This window comes from Nicotiana tomentosiformis, chromosome 7 (genome assembly GCF_000390325.3).
Source record: "Nicotiana tomentosiformis chromosome 7, ASM39032v3, whole genome shotgun sequence".
NCBI lineage: Eukaryota > Viridiplantae > Streptophyta > Magnoliopsida > Solanales > Solanaceae > Nicotiana > Nicotiana tomentosiformis.
The window spans coordinates 130,030,808-130,055,710 of NC_090818.1; the positions used below are offsets into that span (position 1 = coordinate 130,030,808).

The 24,903-nt window shown below is 32.8% G+C and overlaps 2 protein-coding genes across 2 annotated transcripts; both read right to left on the reverse strand.

Annotated features, from left to right (window-relative positions):
• Positions 1–8,368: 8,368 nt before the first annotated feature.
• LOC138896374 (F-box/FBD/LRR-repeat protein At5g56420-like) lies at positions 8,369–9,345 on the reverse strand. The gene is made up of 3 exons (XM_070181180.1): positions 9,063–9,345; positions 8,774–8,986; positions 8,369–8,619 (listed from the first exon to the last, which is right to left on the reverse strand). The coding sequence occupies exons 1-3, from the start codon at positions 9,343–9,345 to the stop codon at positions 8,369–8,371; spliced, it is 747 nt and encodes a 248-aa protein (XP_070037281.1).
• A 13,834-nt stretch (positions 9,346–23,179) lies between these two features.
• On the reverse strand, positions 23,180–24,678 carry LOC104089566 (uncharacterized). Its single transcript, XM_009594494.4, has 2 exons — positions 24,453–24,678; positions 23,180–23,552 (listed from the first exon to the last, which is right to left on the reverse strand). Exons 1-2 carry the CDS (start codon positions 24,573–24,575, stop codon positions 23,400–23,402), a joined length of 276 nt encoding a protein of 91 aa, XP_009592789.1. The 5' UTR covers positions 24,576–24,678; the 3' UTR covers positions 23,180–23,399.
• Between the last annotated feature and the right edge of the window lie 225 nt (positions 24,679–24,903).

A 24,903-nucleotide genomic window follows, 5' to 3' on the forward strand; every position in this document is an offset into this window, starting at 1 on the left:
TCTTGTAAAATGTAGTGAAAGATTGAAAGAAATCAGTTTAGAATCACTTACATATGATTTGGCGAAGAGATGGTCTTTGAAAAATCGCCTCTTGTGTTTTAGGTCTTGAAAACTTGGGAAATGAATGAAAATTCCCGTCCAAAAGTCATTTTGTTCAGCTGCAGACGTCGCATTTGCGACCTGAGCTTCGCAAATGCGAAGCTCGCAATTGCGAAGGGGCTATCGCAATTGTGAAGCCTTCACAATCCTGCTGGCCTTCGCAAATGCGAGGAAAGTGTCGCAATTATGATCACTGACCTCGCAAATGCGGACAAAAGATCGCATTTGCAATCCATACCCCTCCTAGACTCCCTTCGCAAATGCAAAGAAAAATTCGCAATTGCGAACACAGGCTGGCCAGCTTCTCTTCGCATTTGTGATGCGAAGTTCGCAAATGCGACTTCAACAGTGATCGCAAATCCCAACCCTAACCTCGCATTTGCAAGGTCTGAGGCATGTAACACAGCTGAAGCACACCAGCTATGTTTCTAAGTCCAAATCACTTCGTAGCCTATCCAAAACTCACCCGAGCCCTCGGGGCTCCAAACCAAACATGTACACAAGTCTAAAAATATCATACGAATTTGCTCGCGTGATCAAATCGCCAAAATAACACCTAGAACTACAAATTTAGTACCAAATCAAATGAAATTCTCAAGAACACTTTAAAATTTCTATTTTCTCAACTGGACGTCCGAATCACGTCAAATCAACTCCGTTTCTCACCAAATTTTACAGACAAGTCTTAAATATCATAATGAACCTGTACTGAGCACCGAAACTAAAATACGGACCCGATACTAACAATGCCAATTATCAATTAATTCTTAAAAATAAATAATTTTCAGACTTTTAATTTTCATCAAAAATTCTTAACTCAAGCTAGGGACCTCCGAAGTCAATTCTGGGCATACGCCCAGGTCCCATAATTCGATATGGACCTACCGAGATCGTCAAAGCACGGATCCGGGCCTGTTTACCAAAAATATTGACCGAAATTAACTAAAATTAACTTTTAAGGCAGAAATTTTTATTTTCATCAATTTTCAACATAAAAGCTTTCCGGAAACCTGCCCGGACTGTGCACGCAAATCGAGAAGGGTAAAAATGAGATTTTTAAGGCTTAAGAGCGCAAATTCGAGTTCTAAAATATAAGATGACCCTTTTGGGTCATCACATTAAAGCTTCAAATCTACACGAAGTTTGAAAGCCACAAAATATTTTCATCATTGATACGAAGTAATACTAAAAATTTGTACTTATTTAATAATTATTATTATTATTATTTAAATATTATTGATGATTCGTTTAGGAGCATGCCCCAAAAATTAAACACGGAATAACAATACACGAAACAATCTGATTACTCATTTAAAATATTATTGATATGAAGTAATCTCACAATTGATATGTAGCTTTATATTCAATACGCGAGCTCAAAAACTATGAAAATTGTAAAAGTACACTTATTTGCCAATTTTCTCAACAGATAAAAAATGAGCCAAAAATATTCAAAACATCCATGATCATACAAAGAACAATCAAGTTACATTTTTGCTACATGCAAATATAAAAAAATATTAGAAGTTAAAATATGTTATGAACCAAATATATGGTTACATGATTGATTGCGACACGAGAATAAAAATTGATACACCTAAAATACAATATGAATTTGAAAGATATCAGAATGAACTTAATTTCAATCGACAAAAGAAATATTATTTTTAATGACAAAAGAAATAAGCTAACTGTAACCGAACTAAAAAATTAATAAAGAAAATAAATTCATTTACGTGAAAGAATTGTTTAACTTCTTATAGAGGTTCACGTGACGATCATTATCCTCTTTTATCTAAGACCGTGAGCTATCAAATTCTTTGGCTTTATAAGTAATCAATCGAGACAGTGAAACAGAGATCTTTCAAATAATTGATTATGCTATTTTTAAAATGTTTTTTCTTCTTTATACATGGTACAAATACAAGGGTACACGCGAAGTGCACGTACACTAAAACTAGTATGCTAGAATAGGTTTAATCATACTAATAATGCAATTTCTTACAACTATTTGTAATATATGTTATATCCAAAATAGTTCCTTTATACTTTCATCCAGCGGCCGACAAACCAATAGTGTAATAAAAAATACTCTTTAACGTAGATATTCGACCGAAGTGAAGTTATTTTTCATGCTTTTTTATAAAGTAAGAAGTTTCATTAAAAGAGCTTCAAGAAGATGCAGAAGATACAAAAGAGGTTGTGTAGCTCCGGTACATGAGACTATGCTTGAATTAGGGAGCTAATAAAATTCAAAAATTGATCAAATACTTGCTATTTATAAGAATTAAGTTGCTCTAGCTAGATAAGTTAAGCAAACATCTAGCTTTTAAGGAGTGGTTTGGAGTTGAAATTCCATAAAAAAAAATCCATATGCACCGTCTCTCATATGCATCTTTAATTGTGTGTGGCGTGACCAATTGAGTCCAAAAATATAATAGAACATGTTCCAAAGGTCAGCAACTATTGTACAATGTAGAAAGAGATGACCGATACTTTTTGAATTTTGAAGACACATGTAACATCTGTTGACAAGTTGAATGCTTCTTCTTTCGATGTTATCTTGAGCAAAACATGCTTCAGTAAGGGATGTCAAGCTGTATTTACATAGCCTTTTGACAGCCAAAACAGTGAGTAGTAATTCATAAACTTGAGGTGCAATCAAAATCTTTTTAAAATACATTGTGCAGGTAATGAGATTTCAATTTGTGATTGACATCAAGAAATGCCACAACAACATGTGAAGAAGTTATAGGATACTTCAAAACCACCTCTGATGCCTCTTCTAATATGTCAACATAGTCGGCCCAAACAACTATCAGTTTTTCCAATACTCGTGCATTCTTCAGGAAAAACCTCAGTAGCTCCATCTCATTTTCATCATATTTGAAACCAGCCAACTTAATCAACTTTTCCAAACACACAATGCTTTCACTAGGGTCATGCAACTTCCAATTCTCATCAGAAAACAATTTAAGAACCTCCAGATTAGGAGAATGCTTGAGCAATAATATCATAACTTGCATGCAAAATTCATCAATTCCCACTGTCAATTTTAAGGACTTGAGCTTATAAAAAGTGACCGGAAAATTTCTTACTTCATGAGATGTATAAAGTGTTGGGAATAAATCCCTCACAAAAATAATATTCACGGTATAAAAGCGGAAAAATAATGTAATACCGAGATACGATAATCAACAAGAATAAAAGAGTGACTATGACACCAAGATTTTTACGTGAAAACCCCTTCTGAATAAGGGAAAAAATCACGACAACCCCTGAGAGGAGCAACTGATATCACTATAGTAAGGAATTTTACACTTTGTAGGTCCGAGTAAAATACTCCAAAGACAACACTCAAAAGAAATAACCCTCTTTTGATATTCTCACCTCACTACAATATCGCTCACACTCTCTTATTTCCTCACAGATTATTTTCTTATATCCTATCTGTGATGCCTTACTTTTTCTTTCTCTCTTTGTTGGTGTATATTAAGAAGTGAAAGAGATCCCCTTTTATAGGAGAGCAAAACTTAGTCTCCAAGAATGCTACCACAAATCTAAACTTTGGCTCCAAGGCTCTCTGCCGAGGCTATCCACATGCACATGCCTATTACACTTCTTTTTTCTTTATTCTAATAATGGGTTGGACCCCATAAATCTCCCCCTCCAAACCCATTCACTGGAAGGAGATAATATCGGGTTTCTAGTTTGAATGCATACCGACAAGTTCTTTGCATAGCTCGAACTTGTCTCTTGGTACCATATTGGTCAGCATATACGAAGGATTCTCACTTGTATGGATCTTTTTGACCTGCATAGATCCATCCTCCATCTTTTTTCGAATACAGTGATATCGCACATCGATATTCTTTGTTCTTGCATGATACATGGTGTTTTTGCTCAAGTCTATTGCACTTTGACTGTCACAATAGACTATATATTCCTTATGGTACAATCCAAGTTCTTGAAGAAACCGTTTTAGCATACCATCTCCTTGCCAGCTTCAGTAGCGGCAATATACTCTGCTTCAGTTGTAGAGAGTGCGACACACTTCTGCAACTTTGACTTCCATGATATAGCTCACCCTGAAAATGTGAACAGGTATCCAGTAGTAGATTGACGATTATCAAGATCACCTACCATATCAGCATTTGTGTAGCCCTTTAAGATTGGACCAGATCCTCGAAAACACAAGCAATCTCTAGTAGTACCTCTCAGGTACCTCAGTATCCACTTGACTACTTCCCAATGTTCTTTTCCAGAATTTTCAAGAAACATGCTAACAACACTAACTGCATGAGCAATATCAGGTTTGGTGCATACCATTGCATACATCAAGCTTCCGACTGCTGAAGAATAAGGAACTCTAGCCATGTTCTCTTTCTCCTCCATTATTATAGGACCCATCTTCTTTCTCAACTTCAGATGACCAGCAAGAGGTGTGCTGGCTGGCTTAGCACTTTTCATGTTGAAGCATTCCAGTATACGTTCAATGTACTTCTCCTGAGATAGCCACAACTTTCTGCTTGTTCGCTCTCAAACTATCTTCATCCCCAGAATTTGTTGTGTGGGCCCAAGTCCTTCATATCAAACTTTGCAAGCAGCTCCTCATCTTGTCCTACAATTAACATGTCATTCACATATACTAATAATAATAATACAATAAAATTGTTATCAAAAAATCTTTTGAAGTATACGCATGGATCAGAATAGGTCTTTATATATGTTTGACTTTTCATGAATGAGTCAAACTTCATGTACCACTGCCTTGGTGCCTGCTTCAACCCATAAAGACTCTTATTCAATTTGCATACTATGTGTTTCTTTCCAACTACTTCAAATCCTTCTGGCTGCTCCATATAAATCTCCTCTTTCAAATCTCCAAGGAGAAATGTCGTTTTCACGTCCAACTGCTCTACTTCAAGATCTAGGCTAGTTGCTAAGCTCAAAATTGTTCGAATAGAAGTCATTTTGACAACAAGTGAGAAAATTTCGTCAAAATCAATACATTTCTTCTGTTCGAAGCCTTTTACCACCAATAGAGCTTTGTATCTGACCAGCTTGCCATTTCTATCTTTCTTGAGTTTAAAGACCCACTTATATTTGAGTAGTCTTTTACCCTTTGGAAGTTCAACCATCTTGAACGTGCCATTTTTCTGTAGAGATTCCATCTCTTCTTGCATGGCGTTCATCCACTGGTTCTTTTCTGTATGGGGCAACACCTTTTAAAGACTTTCTAGCTCCCCCTCATCACTGATGAGGACATATTCTGTGGAAAGGTACCTGCATGACTCTACCCTTGGCCTTTCTGATCTTCTCAGAGGTTGAGGTTGTTCTTCTTCCTGAGTAGGGTACTCCATTTGCTCGACATCATTATCAAGTTGCTCCCCCTGCTCAATAACCTCACCAGGTTGATCCCCCGGCTCGGTAACCTCGTAGGCCCCACTTTCTATACTTGTGAGATTGTTAGAAGTAGAAAGAATGGTAACATGGTTAGGGATTATACCATTCTTAGTCTTCTCTGACTGATTATATACCGCTCCAATTTCACTTTCTCAAAAGATTACATCTCTGCTTCTGATGACCTTCTTCTTTACAGGATCCCACAATCTATACCCCAACTCTTCATCTCCATATCCGATGAATATGCAGGGATCGAATTTATCATCCAGCTTTGTTCTCTACTCCTTTGGTATATGTGCAAAAGCTCTGCAACCGAACACCTTTAAATGCGAGTAGTACACCCCCTTATTGGTCCAAACTCTCTCTGGAATATCAAACTCCAATGGAACTGATGGACTCCTATTGATCAGGTAACAGACTATCTGAACTGATTCACCCCAAAATGACTTAGGCAGTTTAGCCATTCTGAGCATACTTCTTACCTTCTCAACAATGGTGCGGTTCATCCTCTCAGCTACACCATTATATTGCGGGGTACTAGGAACTATCTTTTCATGTCTGATCCCACGACTTGAACAGCACTCTTCAAATTCCTTTTAAATGTACTCACCTCCATTGTCACTTCGGAGACGCTTTAGCTTTCGACCCGTCTCCCTTTTCACTAGAGCATAAAACTTCTGAAAAACTTGAAACATATGATCTTTGGTTTTCAAGATATAAACCCACAATTTACGTGAAGCATTATCAATAAAAGTAACAAAATATTTGTTACCGCCCATCGATTCAATTTCTATTGAACCACAAACATCAGAATATACCAAATCAAGTATATTCAATTTTCTTTCAAACGATGTTTGAAATGAGACTCTATGATGCTTCCCAAATAAACAGTAGTCACAAGGTTTTATCGTTGTACCTTTGACAAAAGATTTGAGTGATTTCCTGGCAAGAATCTGCAATCTTTTCTTGCTCATATGACCCATTCTTTTGTGCCACAAATCTGCAGAACTCTCATCTTGTGCCGCGTTCAATTCACCCCGACATATTTTTGCATTTGTCTTGTACAACGTGCCACGAGCAACTCTCTTTGCAATCACCAATGATCCCTTGGTGAGTCTCCACTTTTGATTTTCAAAATAGTTCTCGTATCCATCTCAGTCCAAAGCAATTTCCGAGATCAAGTTCATCCGCAAATCAGGTACATGCCACACGTCTTTTAGAACCAATGTGCATCCGACATTTGTCTTGATACAAATATCACCAATCCCTGCAATCGTTGAGTAACTTGTGTTACCCATTCTCACAGTGCCAAAATTACCTGCTACATATTTGCAAAAAAGATCTCTTACCGGTGTAGCATGGTAAGATATTGTTGTGTCAACCACCCATTCCGACTCTGGATCCGCCAATGCATGCATTACTCTTCCTCATTTATGAAGAGAACAACATTATTATTATTTTGCACCGTGGCGGTTGTGTTGTCGTCATTCTTCTGGCCACTGGTCTCACATTTGCCCTTCAATGGATTTGGGCAATCTCTTTTGAAGTGACCTGATTGATCACAATTGTGGCAATTTCTAGCTCTTCATTTGGATCGGTTCTTGGACTTCCCACGACCTCCGGATCTACCATAGTTGCTCAAACTCCTTTGGTAACTCCTGCCTCTACCTTCTGTGATGAGAGCATGTCCTTGATTTTCAGGGTTTTTTTTCATCTTCTCATTGAGTAGAAGAGTCGATGTGACGTCTTTCAACTCAATGGTAGTCTTACCGTGCAGGATGGTTGTTTCCAAATTATCGTACGAAGATGGCAACGAGTTCAAGAGCAAGATGGCTTTATCTTCTTCCTCGATTTTTACTTCGAGGTTGGCGAGCTATGTGATTAGTCCGTTAAACACATTTAAATGTGACAAAAAATTCGTACCCTTACCCATGTGTAGGACGTATAACTGCTTCTTCAGGTACAATTTATGTGTCGGCGTTTTGGACATGTATAGGCTTTCCAATCTTGTCCAACTATCACATGCGGTATCTTCATCAATGATGTTATTTACCACATCATCTGATAAGTGCAACCTGATTGCACTAGAAGCCTTTTTAGCCCAATCCTCAGCTTTCATGGTATCAAGCTTTTTGGCATCGGCATCTAGTATCTTGTGTAATCCCTGTTGGATGAGTAGATCTCTCATCCTTCTTTGCCATGTTGAGAAACCGTTATCTCCGTTGAATTTTGTTATCTCGTACTTTACTTCGGACATTTTTTTCGAGTATAGTACTACCGACCGTGAATAATATTTCTGTGTATGAGCAGAACCTGTGCTCTGATACCAGTTATTTGGAATAAATCCCTCACAGAAATAATATTCACGGTAATAAAAGCGAAATAATAATGTAGCACCGAGATACGGTTATCAACAAGAATAAAAGAGTGACTATGACACCAAGATTTTTAAGTGAAAATCCTTTCTAAATAGGGGGAGGAACCACGACCCCGAGATGAGCAACTGATATCACTATAGTAAGGAATTTTACACTTTGTAGGTACGAGTAAAATACTCCAAAGACAATACTCAAAAGAAATAACCCTTATTTGATATTCCCACCTCACTACAATATCGCTCATACTTTCTATTTTCCTCACAAACCATTTTCTTATATCATATCTGTGATGTCTTACTTTTTCTTTCTCTCTTTGTTGGTGTATATTAAGAAGTGAAAGAGATCCTCTTTTATAAGAGAGCAAAACTTAGTTTTCAAGAATGCTACAGGAGAATTATTAATTCTCCTCCACAAATCTAAACTTTGGCTCCAAGCTCTTCGCCGAGGCTATCCATAGGCATATGCCTATTACACTTCTTCTTTCTTTATTCTAATAATGGGTTGGACCCCACATAAAGACCCGAAACGGAACTCATGCATAATTTCAAAGCTGATGTGGAATGGACATTCTTGATCATCTTATGCACAAGCATGCCAATTTCTTTTATATGGTCGTCTGGATCATAAAAGAAGATGTGAACAACTTCTATCGAGAAGGGATTCTCTATAATTATATCCTTTGCCATTGAAGCACCATATTTCAAGACCTTAGAGATTTGGGCAAGAAATTTTGACACTACAATTGATGTAACTTTGACAATTGTCAATATAGTTTACTAGATACACATAAACCAAAGATGTCGAAGCAATATCAAGCACAGTCATAGCTCCAAAAGTACAATCTCGCAATATCAATTTTTCTAGGCGAGGACATGTTGAGAACAAGCTACTTGTCAAATGCTCGTTTGATAACTCAACTTTCACAAGATGAAGCAATTTGAGCTGACAAAATCCCAAATGATTAGGCAACTTAAGCATATTCCCAGACAATTGTAATTTCAAAACTTGCAAAGATTCACAAGTGACAACACAATATGGCAAATCAAATGGCAAGTGACAACATTTCGCTTTGTTATCACACGAATCCACCGGAAAATAGCCACCTTATCAAAAAAAATCGCTAGAACAGAGTTTAAAGGAAACAAGACTAGTGTTGGCCGCACATTGAGAAATTAAGACCCAATTGATAGTCTTTGAATTTCTCAGCAATTTGCCAATCCCAAAGCCGTTTAACCCGTTCATTACCAAAGCGAATAATATCAAAATGCAAGTAAGGCATTGTCCTGCATATATAGTTCCACCTTTTCGACGATATGCTTAACTGAACCACATCAAAAATGTAAAGAAATGAAAGGATGTTGTGGAGTATTTCATCAGGCAAATAACTTATTCTGTCAATTCCTTCACTTGTACCGGTAATAGATGCACCTAAAGCCTTGGGTTTTGCTAATGATGTTTCCATTAAAAACTTTTGGTTTGAACAAATTAAAAACTAACGTATGCTTATGCTTAAGACAAGTGACAGCCTAGAAAAAAACCACAAAGCACAAGTAGTTAATAATTAGTTATTAGTTATTATTTTTGAATTTTTTTAGACTGACACTTGGCTTAAGGAGAAAGTTTTTTCCTCTCTTTTTTAATAATATATAGATAGATATGGATAGAAGATACATATTTTTTTATTTTTTATTTTTCTATTAGTCTCAATAATATTTTTTGAATAAATAAACTTTTTTTACAAAAAAATTATTAACAAAAAAAAGAAATTTTAACTTGGCAATTTTTTATTTTTTCTAATTTTAGTTTTTTATTTTGAAATAATTTAAAAACTCCAACTTGAAACTACTTTCCAATTTTAATAGACAGTTTTTTAAAATTTTTATTTTATTATAAAATATTTTATTTTATTATTTTATAGATATTTAAATTCAAAAATAATAACTAATAGTAACTAATTATTAATTAAATAACTAATTATTAACTTTTTATGCCATGTTGCTTTTTTCTATGCTGCCACTTGGCTTAATAACTAATACTAGTTACTAATTATTAACTACTTATGCCATATGACTTTTTTGTAGGATGACACTTGGATTAAGGAGAGGATTTTTCCTCTCCTTTTAATAATATATAGATATAAATATTTTATTTTATTATTTTATAGATATTTAAATTCAAAAATAATAACTAATAATTAATTATTAACTACTTATGCTTTGTGACTTTTTTCTAGGCTGCCACTTGGCTTAAGGAAAAGTTTTTTTCCTCTACTTTTAATAATATATAGATATGGATAGAAGATACATATTTTCTTATTTCATATTTTATTCTATTATTTTCAATAATATTTTCTTAATAATTAAAATATTTTAAAAAAATATTATTAAAAAAACAAAGAAATGTTAAATTGGAAATTTTTTATTTTTTCTAATTTTAGTTTTTTATTTTGAAATAATTTAAAAACTCCAACTCCAACTTGAAACTACTTTCCAATTTAAATGGATAATTTATTTTAATTTTCGTTTTTATTATAAAATATTTTATTTTATTATTTTATAGATATTTAAATTCAAAAATAATAACTAATAACAATTAATTATTAACTACTTATACCATATAATTTTTTTCTAGACTGTCACTTGGCTTAAGGAGAGGCCTTTTTCCTCTCCTTTTAATAATACTAGTAATAGTACCCCATCAATATTAAAAAAATACTAATTAAATTAATTTTGATCCAGATTGTTTGATACATCGTATTGTTTTAATAAATTTCAATTGTCATCTCTTATAAAGTTGATGAAAAAGAATCTCTTATATAGTTATCGAATAACATTATTATTCTGTATAATTTTATTATATTATCCAATGTTTATATTTTTAATATAAATTTGTATTAATATATTATTTTGTTTAATATTTTTGTCTACTACTCTGTTTTTAATGTAATATAGAAGATATATATTTTGTTACTCTTCAAAAATAATTTTATTTTAAATTTTATTTTCACATTTTTTAGTTTTATAAATTTATCAATAATATTTACTTACTTTACGTTATTTGTTAAAAATTAATTCAAAACGTATCTACATTAAACCTTGTGTCAACCTAATAATAAGCCACTTGTCATTGCTCAATAAGATTTTCTTATTGCGCAAATCTCCTACATTTTAATGCAATAAAAATCAAAAATTAATTATATCTCCTAAAATTTTGGTAACTAATATATATGCAATAACTTATTTTCCCCTCCTAAATTTTGGCTATCTTTTTAATTGATTTTAAATGCAGTAAAATTAAAAATTAATTATATATCCAAGATTGTTTTTTCTTTACACTAATTAAAAAATGTATTGTATTACTTACTGATGAAATCTTAGCCTTTCAGTTGGATCTTAGGTTATAATATTGTTATAAAAATAGATGTATATTTATTTTTTCTTTCCAGTAAAATTAATTGATTTTACTTTTTAATTGATGAAATCTTTTTAATTGATTTTAAATGCAGTAAAATTTAAAATTAATTATATATCCAAGATTGTTTTTTCTTTACACTAATTAAAAAATGTATTGTATTACTTACTGATGAAATCTTAGCCTTTCAGTTGGATCTTAGGTTATAATATTGTTATAAAAATAGATGTATATTTATTTTTTCTTTCCACTAATTTCAAAAAATTGTATTATTTATCCTATCCTTTTTTAATTTATTAATTTTGCTAAGTATTTTGCTCCATGCAGTTTTTTATTTATTAATATTGCTAAATAATTTATTTATTTATTTTGATTTTTAAAATTAGAATCTTCTGGTGACGACACTTGTCATCCTATCCTTGAATTTTGCCAAGTATTTTATTTATTTATTTTGCTTTTTAAAATTGAGATTTTTCTGGTGATGACACTTGTCATCCTATCCTTGTTTTGCCTCTCCTATTATATATAGATATAGATAACTTTTTTATATACCTTTTAAATATTTCAAATGATAAATTATTGTGACTTGTATGTAGTTGTAAAATATATAAGTTTTATTTAAAAAAATTTAAAGTTTCTATGTCTGACTTTATGATCAAAGTTAAGAAGTTTGACTTTCGAAATTTGAAAAATATCATCTTTTTGGGACAGAAGGAGGAATTGTTTAAATCTATTTTAAGCTTTTTAAGTATTCCTATCATTCAACATAAAGTCATTCCCCTCAATGTTTTTAATTTTTGGTGAAAGTGCACTGTCGATTCTTCAGTGTTAAGAATTTTTTATTTTGAATTAATTGACATATGATATATGCTATATTTAGATTATTTTTTAAATAATATTACTCCCACAAATTTAACATAATATATGAATAATTAAATAATTTATTTTTTCATAATTCATCAAAATTTGTAAAAATTTAAGAAACTAACGTGTTCGTGTTTGTTCATAAGTCGTCAATTTTGTAAAGAGTGAAGAATCAAAAGTGCTCATGTCAATTAATTGAATGTTAAATGTGCTTAACTAGATTCACATTTAATTGAAGGTTAAATATATTTAACTGAAAATGATTAAAATTAGACTTTGTCGATATTTTAGGGACTAGTATCTATTTACGTTTTATTACCCACCAATCTGTAATTTTTAGGGTAAATTTTACAACTGGTCATATAACTATGACTTTTTTTTTGCCAAAGTCATATAACTTTGTTTTCTCACACAAAAAACATATAACTACGATTTTATTTATTTTTTACAAAAGTCATATAACTTTGTTTTCTCACACAAAAATCATAAAAGTTTCACTAACTAACATAAAAATCATAGAGGTCGGAAAATAATTTTTTCTGGTACTATTTTCTTACTTTACATTTTTTTATTTTTTATTTTCAGTCTAATTAATAATTACCTAATTAAAATAGGAAAAATATGAGTATATTTTTAGCCCTCCCAAAAATAATAGCCGATAAAATATTTTTTATATATGTGTGTATTATATACATATAACATACACATTCTATATATATTTTGGCTTGCAAATGCAATTAGTTTCGACCGGTCAGTTAATTTAATATTTTTTCTTAAAATAGGAATGACCCAACCCAGTCTGACCCAATAACTATATATGCAAGTTAAAATAATACGAAAAGTTAATTCTTCCCTCATAAAAAACTTAGTTCGGAATGCATGAGATTCTAACACAAAAATAAAGAAATAAAACATATAATTAGAGAGCAATTAAAATAAAAATGATATCAATTTGAATAAAAATCTTGAAAAAAGAAGAAGATAGAAGTTTCATGTTTTGAAGAATTTACCGCTCACTTTTAGTATTATTTTAATTTTTATATATGAGTATTGGGTCAGGTGGTCCAGGTCGAGTTGGGTCATTCCTATTTTAATTGGATTATTATTTATTAGACTGAAAATCAAAAATAAAAATCACAAAATAAGAAAATACTACTGAAAAATTATATTTTTCGTATGATTTTTATGTGAATTAGTAAAAGTTTTATGATTTTTGTAACGAACCGACCGGTCGTTTAGAGCTCTGACATGTCGTTCGACGGTTTGAGGCCTTGAGTAACTTCACTTTAGGTATTATGACTTGTACGCGTGGTCGGAATTGAATTTCGGAAAGTTCGAAGTTGATTTGCAAAGAGAATTCTAATTTCGGAAGCCTTAAGTTGGAGGAATAGACTAAAATATGATTTTTGAGTAAACGACCTCGGAACTGGGATTTGAAGGTTCCAACAGGTTCGTATGATGATATTTGACTTGGGCGTATGTTCGGATCGGGTTTTGGATGACCCGGGAGCGTTTCAGCACCTATTGTAAAAGTTGGCATTTTGGAAGAATTTTATAAATTTGGGTTGAAGTATATTTCAATGTTATCGATGTCTGTTTGGGATTGCGAGTCTGGGAATAGCTCCGTAAGGTGATTCTGGTATTGGGAACGCGTCCGGATGTGGATTTGGAGGTCCGTAGGTCATTTTGGGATCATTTGGCGAAAGTTAGAAATTTGAACTTTTTGAGAAGTTTGACCGGGAGTGGACTTTTTGATATCGGGGTCAGAATCTGATTTCGAGAGTTGGAATAGGTTCATAATGTCGAAGGTGACTTGTGTGCAAAATTTGAGGTCAATCGGACGTGATTTGATAGGTTTCGGCATCGAATGTAGAAGTTTGAAGTTCTAAAGTTCATTAAACTCGAATTGGGGTGCGATTCATGATTTCGATGTTGTTTGGTGTGATTTGAGTCCTTGAGCAAGTTTGTGTTATGTTATGGAACTGGTTTGGGTGATTGGACGGGGGCCTCGGGTGTGTTTCGGGATGGTTCCGGACCAAAACGGAATGATTTGTTGATGCTGTTGCTGCTATCTGGTTTCCTTCTTCACGAACGCGAAGGGACTCATGCGTTCCCGAAGGAGACTTTTGGGGGCTGCTGAATTTTGCCTATCGCGAACGCGATGGGGGAGACGCGAACGCAGTGAAGGTCTCGATGGACCTACGCGAACGCGATTGGGCAGTCGTGAACGCGTAGAAGGAAGTGAGGATCTGGGCCTGAGGCTGTTTGGCCTACGCGAACGCGAGGCCGGGTGTGCGATCGCGAAGCAGTGAGGGCGGAAGGCTTCACGAACGCGTCGTGTGGAACGCGAACGCGAAAAAGGTTTTTCTGGGCGGATGGCTTTTGGCCTTCGTGATCGCAAGGGTGTTTCCGCGATCGCGAAGAAGGGCATACTACAAGAAAAGTGCCATTTACATGAGGATTTCTTTTAGGGATTTTAATGAAAAATTCGCAGGTAAAATATTTACCTGGGGATTTTCATGCAAACATGAATCCGCAGGAATAAAGGTCATGGGTAACTATTACCTGCGAATTTTAAAGTCCCCAAGTACGTTACCTGGGGATAAATTGGTCGCAGGTGCATTACCTGGGAATGTTAAATCCCTATGTAAATTATTTGCGGACTTTTCCGCAAGAAATACCAAAAAATTGTAAGTAAAATTTGGTAAAAAAATTGTGAAAGAAAGGAGTTTTCCTAGGGATTTTCATGGGCAAATATTCGCATGTAATTCAGCAGCAAAACCCCCAAGTAAATTTGCAGAAAATATTCAATAAAAATTCCGTGGAAAAAGGGAATTTTGTGGGAATTTGATGTGATAATTTCGCAGGAGAATTCCTAACAAAGTCCCCATATAAATCCCCATGTACTCTATATTTGCAGGTAAATTCCCAACAAAAGATTGATCCGCTTCAGGGTACTTCCCCATGAAAATTCACAAGTAACTTGTACATTTTTAAAAGCAAATTTATTGGTATTTAGTCCCAAATTATATTCCACACATTCAATGTACATATGATATTAATCCTTTTTTTCAAAAAAAAATAACTCTGCACAAATCTGAAGTAATATATAACCAAAATATGATCCATAAATTAATAAATAATAATGCATAATTCCTAAATAAAAAAATTAAAAGCCTAAACTGTAAATCTTAAACAGTACTACCAAGTATCTCAATCCTAATCATACTCATCTACAGAGTTTTTGTTATCATCGTTGTCACTCTGTGAATCTTGATTGTCTTCCGAAGATGATGGTCGTGCATTCGAAGATGATGTCGGGTAACCCACATACTTTATCAGTGCTGCTAATTTCTCATTTGTGTCACCTAACTCCTTCCGCATTTTTTTTGTTTTGGCGTCCCATCTTTTTATTTTGGCGCCTCATCTCTTCATTTTGGCGTTGTGCTTCTTCCAACTGATTATATAACTCAGCATTTAATGCATGAACTTGGGCTCTAATCTGATCATCAACTTCTTCCGACACATCAGATGTTGTTTGCTTAGGTACTTTTACATATCGAACCAAAGAGCCAAGACCTGCAACTCTTCCTTTTTTTTCCTACCAACTGATAGCACCCAAATATCCATTTCACCTAATTGAGATAACTCGCTAGCTGAATTAGTTTCTCCATCAACAGATGCACTTTGGCAATGTTATTTTAAAGACGGGATTTGGCCTAATTTCCTTCATATTTTATATTGGTCGGGCGATATTTAGAGCTTTTGAAGAGGAGATTTCATCATCTATTATGAGGTAAGTAATTCCCACACATTGTGAGTTAAATACATGGGTTGTATATGGATTTATACATGAAAATTTGTGAAAATTTGGGATTTTGAAGGAAAACCTAAAAATTTATATTTTTGGATTTTGACCAAGAAATTAGACATGGAATTTGGAATAAATTATTATTTGAGTTCTTGATGCCATGGGTAATGTTTATCTTCGAAAAATTTCGAAATTCGGGCCCATGGGCCCTAGGGTAATTTTTATCGACTTTTCGAGCGGAGTTAAAAATTATTGAAAATTGAATTATAATGAGTATTATAGTATATATTTATGGATTTGCACCTTTATTGACTGGTTTTGGAGCGATGAGCATTGGTTTCAGTTGTTGGAAAGGCTTTGGAGCCGGTTATGGAATTTCAGAGCGAAGTAAGTCTCCTTTCTAACCTTGTAAGAGGGAATTAACCCCATAGGTGAATCAAATGATTATGTGTTTCTATTTGTGGGGGGCTACGTACGCACGAGGTGACGAGAGTCTGTGCGTAGCTACTATTATGCTTATGTCCGGGTAGTCTAGGACCCATATCATGTTGTACTTGCGATATCTGCGCCCTACTTGTTAATTTAATTGTTTAAAATATTTAGAAACTCGATAGAGGAATTGTAAAAAGGTTAAACTTCATTTACTTGACCGTTAAATGGAAACTTGTAATTCTTGGAATATTTTTCCCTTAATAAATCTTGAATTGGTTGTTTAATGTATTTTTCTCTTTTGTGGAGCGGGCCGAACGCCTCGGTAGCAGATAGATGCATCTATGGTTTGCGTCGTTCGACCCTCAGCAGTGCACATTTTAAATATTTATATTGGATCGGGCCGTACGATCTCGGCATGATTTGTGCATGATTGAATTGGTTGCTCTGGAACTTATGATAATTGATATTGCTTCATTGGCCTGAGATACAAAAAATGATAAACGACGAAAAAATAAATTTGGAGATTTCTTATTAACAAAAGAATTGTTACTTATTTCATGATATTAAGCTTACAGCCGTTCTACGTAATTCATGCTTACTTATATCATTAGTATTTTATTTATAGCCCATAGTAAGTGTTGGAGTCGACCCCTCGTCACTACTTCTTCGAGGTTAGGCGGGATACTTACTGGGTACGTGTTGATTTACGTACTTATACTACTCTTGCTGTACATTTTTGTGCAGGTACATATATGTCTAGTGACCTTGTGGACGCAGAGGCGCGGTTATTGCGGGGGCTTAGGTGAGCTGCATTTTATACTACGATCCGCAGCCAGCAGAGTCTCCTTCAGAGTATTTATATTTCTCCAGTCTAAATTTGTATTCCGGATAGATGTTATATTTTATTTTACATTCCTAGTTGAGACTCATGCACGTGTGACACCGGGTTTTGGGGTAATTATGGGCTGTCATGTATTGAAATTATTAAAAATATTATTATGTACTCTGTAAATTCCATCTTTTACTATTTAATTGAAGGAAAATATGATTTTAAAAATATTAAAATGAGATCCAAATTAAGTATTTATTTTTGGCTTGTTTGACAGCAGTGTCCGGCGCCATCACGACCTTTAATGGATTTTGGGTCGTGACAATTTTTGTATGAGAAAACATAGTTATATGCCTTTGGGAAAAAAAAAGTCATAGTTATATGATTTTTCTGTGAGAAAATAAAGTTATATGACTTTGGTGAAAAAAAGTCATAGTTATATCACAATTTGTGAAATTTACCCGTAATTTTTATAATAAAAATAAATGATGAAGTTATAACTAAAAAATAGCTACTTTGCAACAACTTAAAAAGAAATTAAAGGGAGGTTGAGGATTAGCGCACGCTCCCACAGTTGAGATTAGGGGTGGCAAGTGGGCCGGGTCCGGTCCTAAGTGGGCTTCGCGGGCCCGGTCCTAAGTGGGCCGGTCCTATACCGTCCGGTCCTAAACGGTCCTGGGCTTCGCGGACTTATTGCTGGAACCGGCTCGGGACCGGGACCACGAACTAACGGGCCCGGGTTAAGTGGGCCGGTCCCGGACCTAAACGGGCCCAACAGAAACTTTCTATTTTTAATTTTTTTTATTTATAAAAATTAGAGAAAAAAATAGTAATAAAGATATATAAGCTATATTCGATTTATATACTATATATACATCTTAAAATATATATATACTATATTATATATACATAGTATACATCTTAAAATATACTATATATACATCTTAAGATATACTATATATATATAGTATAGTATAGTAGATCTTAAGATATATATACATCTTAAGATATATAAGCTCTATATATATATATATAGTATATATATATATATATATATATATATATATATATAGTAAGATGTATATATAGTATATCTTAAGATGTATACTATCGAATATGACTTATAAACTATGTATATATATATATATATATATATATATAGTTATATACACACTATACTATATATACATAGTATATTCGATATACTATAGTATATATACATATATATATAAGCTTATATATATATACTATACTATACTATATATACATCTTAAGATATATATATATATATACACACACACTATACTATATATACATAGTATATAAGTCATATTCTATAGTATACATCTTAAGATATACTATATATACATCTTAAGATATATATATATATATATATATATATATATATATATATATATATATATATATATATATATATATATATACTATATATACATCTTAAGATATATATATATATATATATACACACACTATACTATATATACATCTTATATATACACACACTATACTATATATACATAGTATATAAGTCATATTCGATAGTATACATCTTAAGATATATATAATATATATAGTAAGATGTATATATATTATAGTATAGTATAATATATACTATATATACAACTTAAGATATATAAGCTATATTCAATATATTCGATATACATATATATATATATAAGCTTATATATATATACTATACTATACTATGTATACATCTTAAGATATATAAGCTATATTCGATTTATATACTATATATACATCTTAAGATATATATATATATATATATATACACACACTATACTATATATACATCTTATATATATACACACTATACTATATATATATATATAGTATATAAGTCATATTCGATAGTATACATCTTAAGATATATATAATATATATAGTAAGATGTATATATATTATAGTATAGTATAGTATATACTATATATACATCTTAAGATATACTATATATACATGTATATCTACTATATATATATCTAGTATATCTAGTATACTATGTATATATAGTATATCTTAAGATGTATATATAGTATAGTATATATAATATATCTTAAGATGTATATATAGTATATCGAATATAGTTTATATATCTTATGAGATGTATATATAGTATAGACTATAGTATAGTATAAATATAAGCTTATATGTATACTATACTATACTATAATATATATATACATCTTACTATATATAAGCTATATTCGATTTATATACTATATATACATCTTAAGATATACTATATATACATGTATATCTACTATATATATCTAGTATATCTAGTATACTATGTATATATAGTATATCTTAAGATGTATATATAGTATAGTATATATAGTATATCTTAAGATGTATATATAGTATAGTATATATAGTATATCTTAAGATGTATATAGTATATCGAATATAGTTTATATATCTTATGAGATGTATATATAGTATAGACTATAGTATAGTATAAATATAAGCTTATATATATATACTATACTATATTATACTATATGTATAGCTTAAGATATAAAAGAACAAAACTATTGTAAAGAGATATTCAAATCAATGCGTTATATTTTTATTACAGCATTAAAAATCATGGCAATATCTTTCTTAGTCTTCCTCCCCCCTATGTAATGAGCACAACAAGGTGCTAATACCATCATTGAGAAGAAAAAGAAACTAATCAAGATGTGCCAAAATACAAGTTACATATTAATTTACATAGTATCTCTTACAAATTTCATAAATCCTTCAAGGTCCGGAGGAATTTCCGTTGGTGGTGGCGGAAATGAAGCTTGCTCATCACCGCTTCTAGGCGAAGCATCATCCTCCGCAAGTTCAGCTAGCATTTCTTCATAAGCTTCGTCTACCTCTGGTTGTGATTCAACAAGTCCAAAATTTCTTCTTTCCGAACGGATCCAATCTCTGAAAAGTACTGATTTTTCCAAGCTCTCCCTCATAGACGCTCTATAATCACCGAGTTGAAGTCTTGCTTGACTGAAAGCGCTCTCTGATGCCACTGTTGAAGCTTGAATAGTTAAAATATCTAGGGCCATCCTTGAAAGAATCGGAAAGTGTTTTTCTTTGTCCTTCCACCATTCCAAAATATTAAAGGAGCCGTCGGGATTCACTTCCTCAATTCCCTGTGACAAATAAACTTCAAGCTTATTTAGTTGTGAAAAATCACTAGTACTAGAACCTTGAGAACCCCTGAACCCTGCCCAAGCACTAAGTGCTCTTACTCCCGCAGTTCTTTTAGATGATTGAGAACTAGAAGAAGAAGGAGTTGGAACATTTGGTCTAGCATGATCTAATGCAACTTGATAAGCATTATAAATAGTTTGAACATTTATTTTAATTGAGGCTATTGCGTTCGGAAGTTTAGACAACTCCTCATCTTCAAGTGCTAAACCATTATAAACAGTTTCATACCAAAATTGAGGACCTCCTAATTTCATAGTAGGATTTAACAATGCAGCAATACCATAAATAGGGGGAATAGGGAAAAAATACTTTTTTAAACTTTTTTCTCATGGAATCAATAGCAAGTTGATAAATTTTCCCACCATCTGAAAAATGATCAAATAAATTTGCAAGTTCTGCAATATAAACTAAACAGTTAGAAATAGTAGGATAATATTGCCCAGAAAATTCATTTGTAGCAATATAAAATTTTTCTAAAAAATCTACAAGCATTTTAACATTAGCCCAATCCGTATTTGTAAGATGCTCATTATCATCACTTACATGAGCATTAAACGTTGAGTTTATGGGGTTTCTATATTCATATGCAATAACTAAACTTTCATACATGTAATTCCATCTAGTTGGACAAGGTTTAGAAACCTTTCTTTCTCTTAGGCCAAATTCATCGCATCTTTTAAAATATTCTCTAAGTCTACTTCTACGATTTGAATAAAAAAGCCAATTAAGAGCCATTTTAACTTTTTCAATTTCAACATTTAAAATTCGCATGCCATCACCCACAATTAAATGGTAAATATGACAAATACATCTAACATGAAAAATATTACTAAATACAGGACTTAGTATCGTGGTAAGCAAGGCTACAGCATTTGTGTTACTAGTAGCATTATCCATTGAAACTGATATTATTTTATCACTAATGCAAAAATATCTACAAATATCCGCAATCGTGCTAGAATTAAACTGCCCTGTGTGACGTGAATTAATTATTCTATAAGCAATAATGCGCTTTTGCATTATCCAATGCTCATCAATCCAATGACTGGTAACAGTAAGGTAATCGCAGTCATTACCACTTCTACCAATATCAGTTGTAATAACAAGACGACAATTTATATGAGTAAATAAATAGCGCAAATATTGTTCATATTTATGTTTATATTTATAAATATCACTCTTTACGGTTGTGCGAGGAAAACCTTTATAAGTAGGATTATAAATTTTTCTAATATAATGCATAAAGTGGGGGTAAGAAGGAAAACTATAGGGTAAGCACATAACAGTGACCATTTTTGCCAATTCTTCCCGATCTTTTTTTGGATCATAATATAAAATACCACCGGTAACAGTATTAATTCCCGGTTAAAATTAATTTGACCCGGTACTAAGGTCAGCCTGATTAGGTGTACTTGTCCCCTCAGCCAAAGCTTTCATACGAAAATATCTAGCTTTATCTTGAGGGTGTAGCAATATGTGTCTAGTCAAACTTCCCTCCCTCCTCCCCCCGACTTCCAACATATTGAAAAACTAACTCTTTGCCACAAGTTTTACACTTAGCCCTATTTTTTTCTCTTAGTTGAGTAAAAAATTGCCAAACAAGAGATGTTTCTGCCCGTTTAGGAGGTTGTCTAGAAAAAGTAGGGGCACTAATAGGAGGGTCAGATGGGGGATCATCTAGATTATTATTAGTTGGGTTAACTTCAAGAGCAGGACTAGTGGGTGTATCATCATCCGGTTGCGTTTCATCAAAATCTATTTCTTCATCATCATTTTCATCAATAGTTGGATTACCATAAAGAGCATTCATATATTCATGGTTTAATTATTCACCGGGTGATATATTATGGAAAAATTGACTCTCGGTAAATTATAATAAACTATTATCGCTATCAAGAATAGGAGGTGTAGGACGGGTAACATGTTTGGGTCGGGGAGCCGGAGAAAGTGGAGGAGGAACATATTGGCCACTAGATTCACCACTCTTCGATTTTCTCTTATTTTTACTAAACATATTTTTTAAGGAATAAGCCATCTTAATTAATCAAGCAAAATAAATAAAACAAACAAAATTATAATATTAAAACTTAAGAGTTGGAACGAGTTTACCGAATTGACGAACAACTTGTTGGAAATTGATTATCGTTGAAGACTTCAATTCACCAACTTCACAATTGTTTCACAAATTATAACAATAAAGTAAGCAATAGTAGAAGTAAATTAGAGAGAGATTGTGATAGATTGATGATTTTGTAAGAAAAAATGAAAGAATGATGGGGTATTTATAGTTGAAAATAGGAAAAAAGTGTAATTATAAAAAGTTTGGGATTAAAACAAAGTTGAGGGGTTAAATGACTATTTCATAAATAGCCAACGGCTATTTTTGACAGTCCAACGTTTTTTTTTTTAAAAAAAAAATAGCCGTTGGGCCCGCTAGGCCGCTAAGGAACCGGTCCGGTCCCGGGCCCTGGCGGCCCAAACGGTCCCCGGCCTGGCGGGCCCAATCATAGAACCGGCCCACGAGACCGGACCAGGCCCACTAAATCCGGACCAAACGGTCCTGGCCCATTTAGCCATTTGGCCCGTCTGGCCCGCGGTCCTGGACCGGTCCCGGGCCTGGACCGGCCCACTTGCCAGGCCTAGTTGAGATGGAGGGTTCAAAATTTCAAGAAGTTACGGAAAAAGCTTTATAAATAAAAAGTTGGAAATAGCTTTCGGAACAGAAAACTTAACAATCCATTGAGAGTTTAAACATCACAATATCAATGTGTAAACCTCTCAAGATGACTTAAAATCGTCCTCATACATTGATAAATACCTCTTCACTATAAAACCTAAAACAAAAATAAATATTCGCAAAATTTTGATATGTATGAATGGAGTGAGATTAAAAAAGTACAAAATTAAACAATATAAATATATAAGTTCCGTGCTAATTGGATCTCTCCTTGAGCTTTTTGGTAATGGCAAAGACAGCACCAGCAACAGCAACAACAACTCCTGAGATGATCATAGCAGTCTTGAAATTTTGGAGTGCATCCTTTCTATCTTTTTCTTTTTTCATTTTCTCCAATTTTTCCTTTGCCTGCATTAGAAATGTTTTACAAAGGGAAAAAAGATCACAACTATGAAAAGCACATTTTATTCAAGAAAAAGTGAAAAATACCATGGTTTAATTTTTCCCATGCATGCAAATTATTCTTCTGTCAAGATTTTATCGAGACAAATGTTATATTGCTTATAAGCCAGAACTACTTATTTTGACTTGTGGAAGATTGTTACAAACTTGGCAATATGATACCTAATAATGAGTTTAATTGATATACACTGATGTGTAAAAACTTTTTACACTATCAGGTTACTTAAAAAATATCTATGTATAAACCTCTATAAAGTTGAACTAGTAATCTTGAAATAAAACATGCCTCTTTGCTACAACAGGTATAATATTGATAGGGTTAAAGTTTTTGTTATAGATGTGTTTATGTGTTAGATGAATTCCAAAGTTTTACAATTGAAGTGAATCTTCTGTATGATGCAAATAAGGTATGATATTTTCTTGAAAAGAAAATTGATGCATAAAAAGGACAGACAAATGAGCCAAAGTATTTTCAAAATTTCCTTATTAGCTACTTTTAATTGGTATATATATATATATATATATATATATATATATATATATATATATATATATATATATATATATATAAAATCTGTTTAGTAGACAGTATCAAGAGTCTCCGATTTTTTCAAAAAAAAGATGGAGATCCAATGTTATCTTTTCCCTTCACAACCACCTTTTTTTTTAGATCATAAACGATTTACGGGTTCGAGTCGTGGAAACAACCATCAATATTTGTATTAGGGTAGATTGTCTATATTACACCCTTTAAGATGTAGCACTTCCCAGAACCCTGCGCAAATGCAGAACTTTGTGCAACGGGCTGATCTTTTAGATCATAAATGAGAACAGAGAAATCATTACCTCTTTTTCAAGTGAGGAAGAAACTTGTGATGATACTGGATCAACCTGAAAGTCATTATTCTTCTGTGGATTCAACTCTTTTTCAGCATCAACCGCTGGAAAACTTTCACCTCCACTTGCCATTTCTTTTATACAAAATATATTTAACCTGAGATAATTCTTTTTCTCTCTTTTGTTGCTTTCCTTCACTTTGTTTATGTAATTGTGGAAGGTTATTAAAACACAGAATATATGTGCTTTTGCTTCCAAAAGTAGGATAAAAAAGAATATCTCACCTAACACATGGATGACATTCCTTAAAATGCTACCATCACTAGAGGATCTCAACTACTTTTTATTCTTTGATTCAACTACCTAGAAAATGTTGATGATTATGTTTTATAAGGAAAAACAAAAAGTTGATTACAACAAATGAATGTTTACCCATAAAACGGTACAATTGAATTTATAC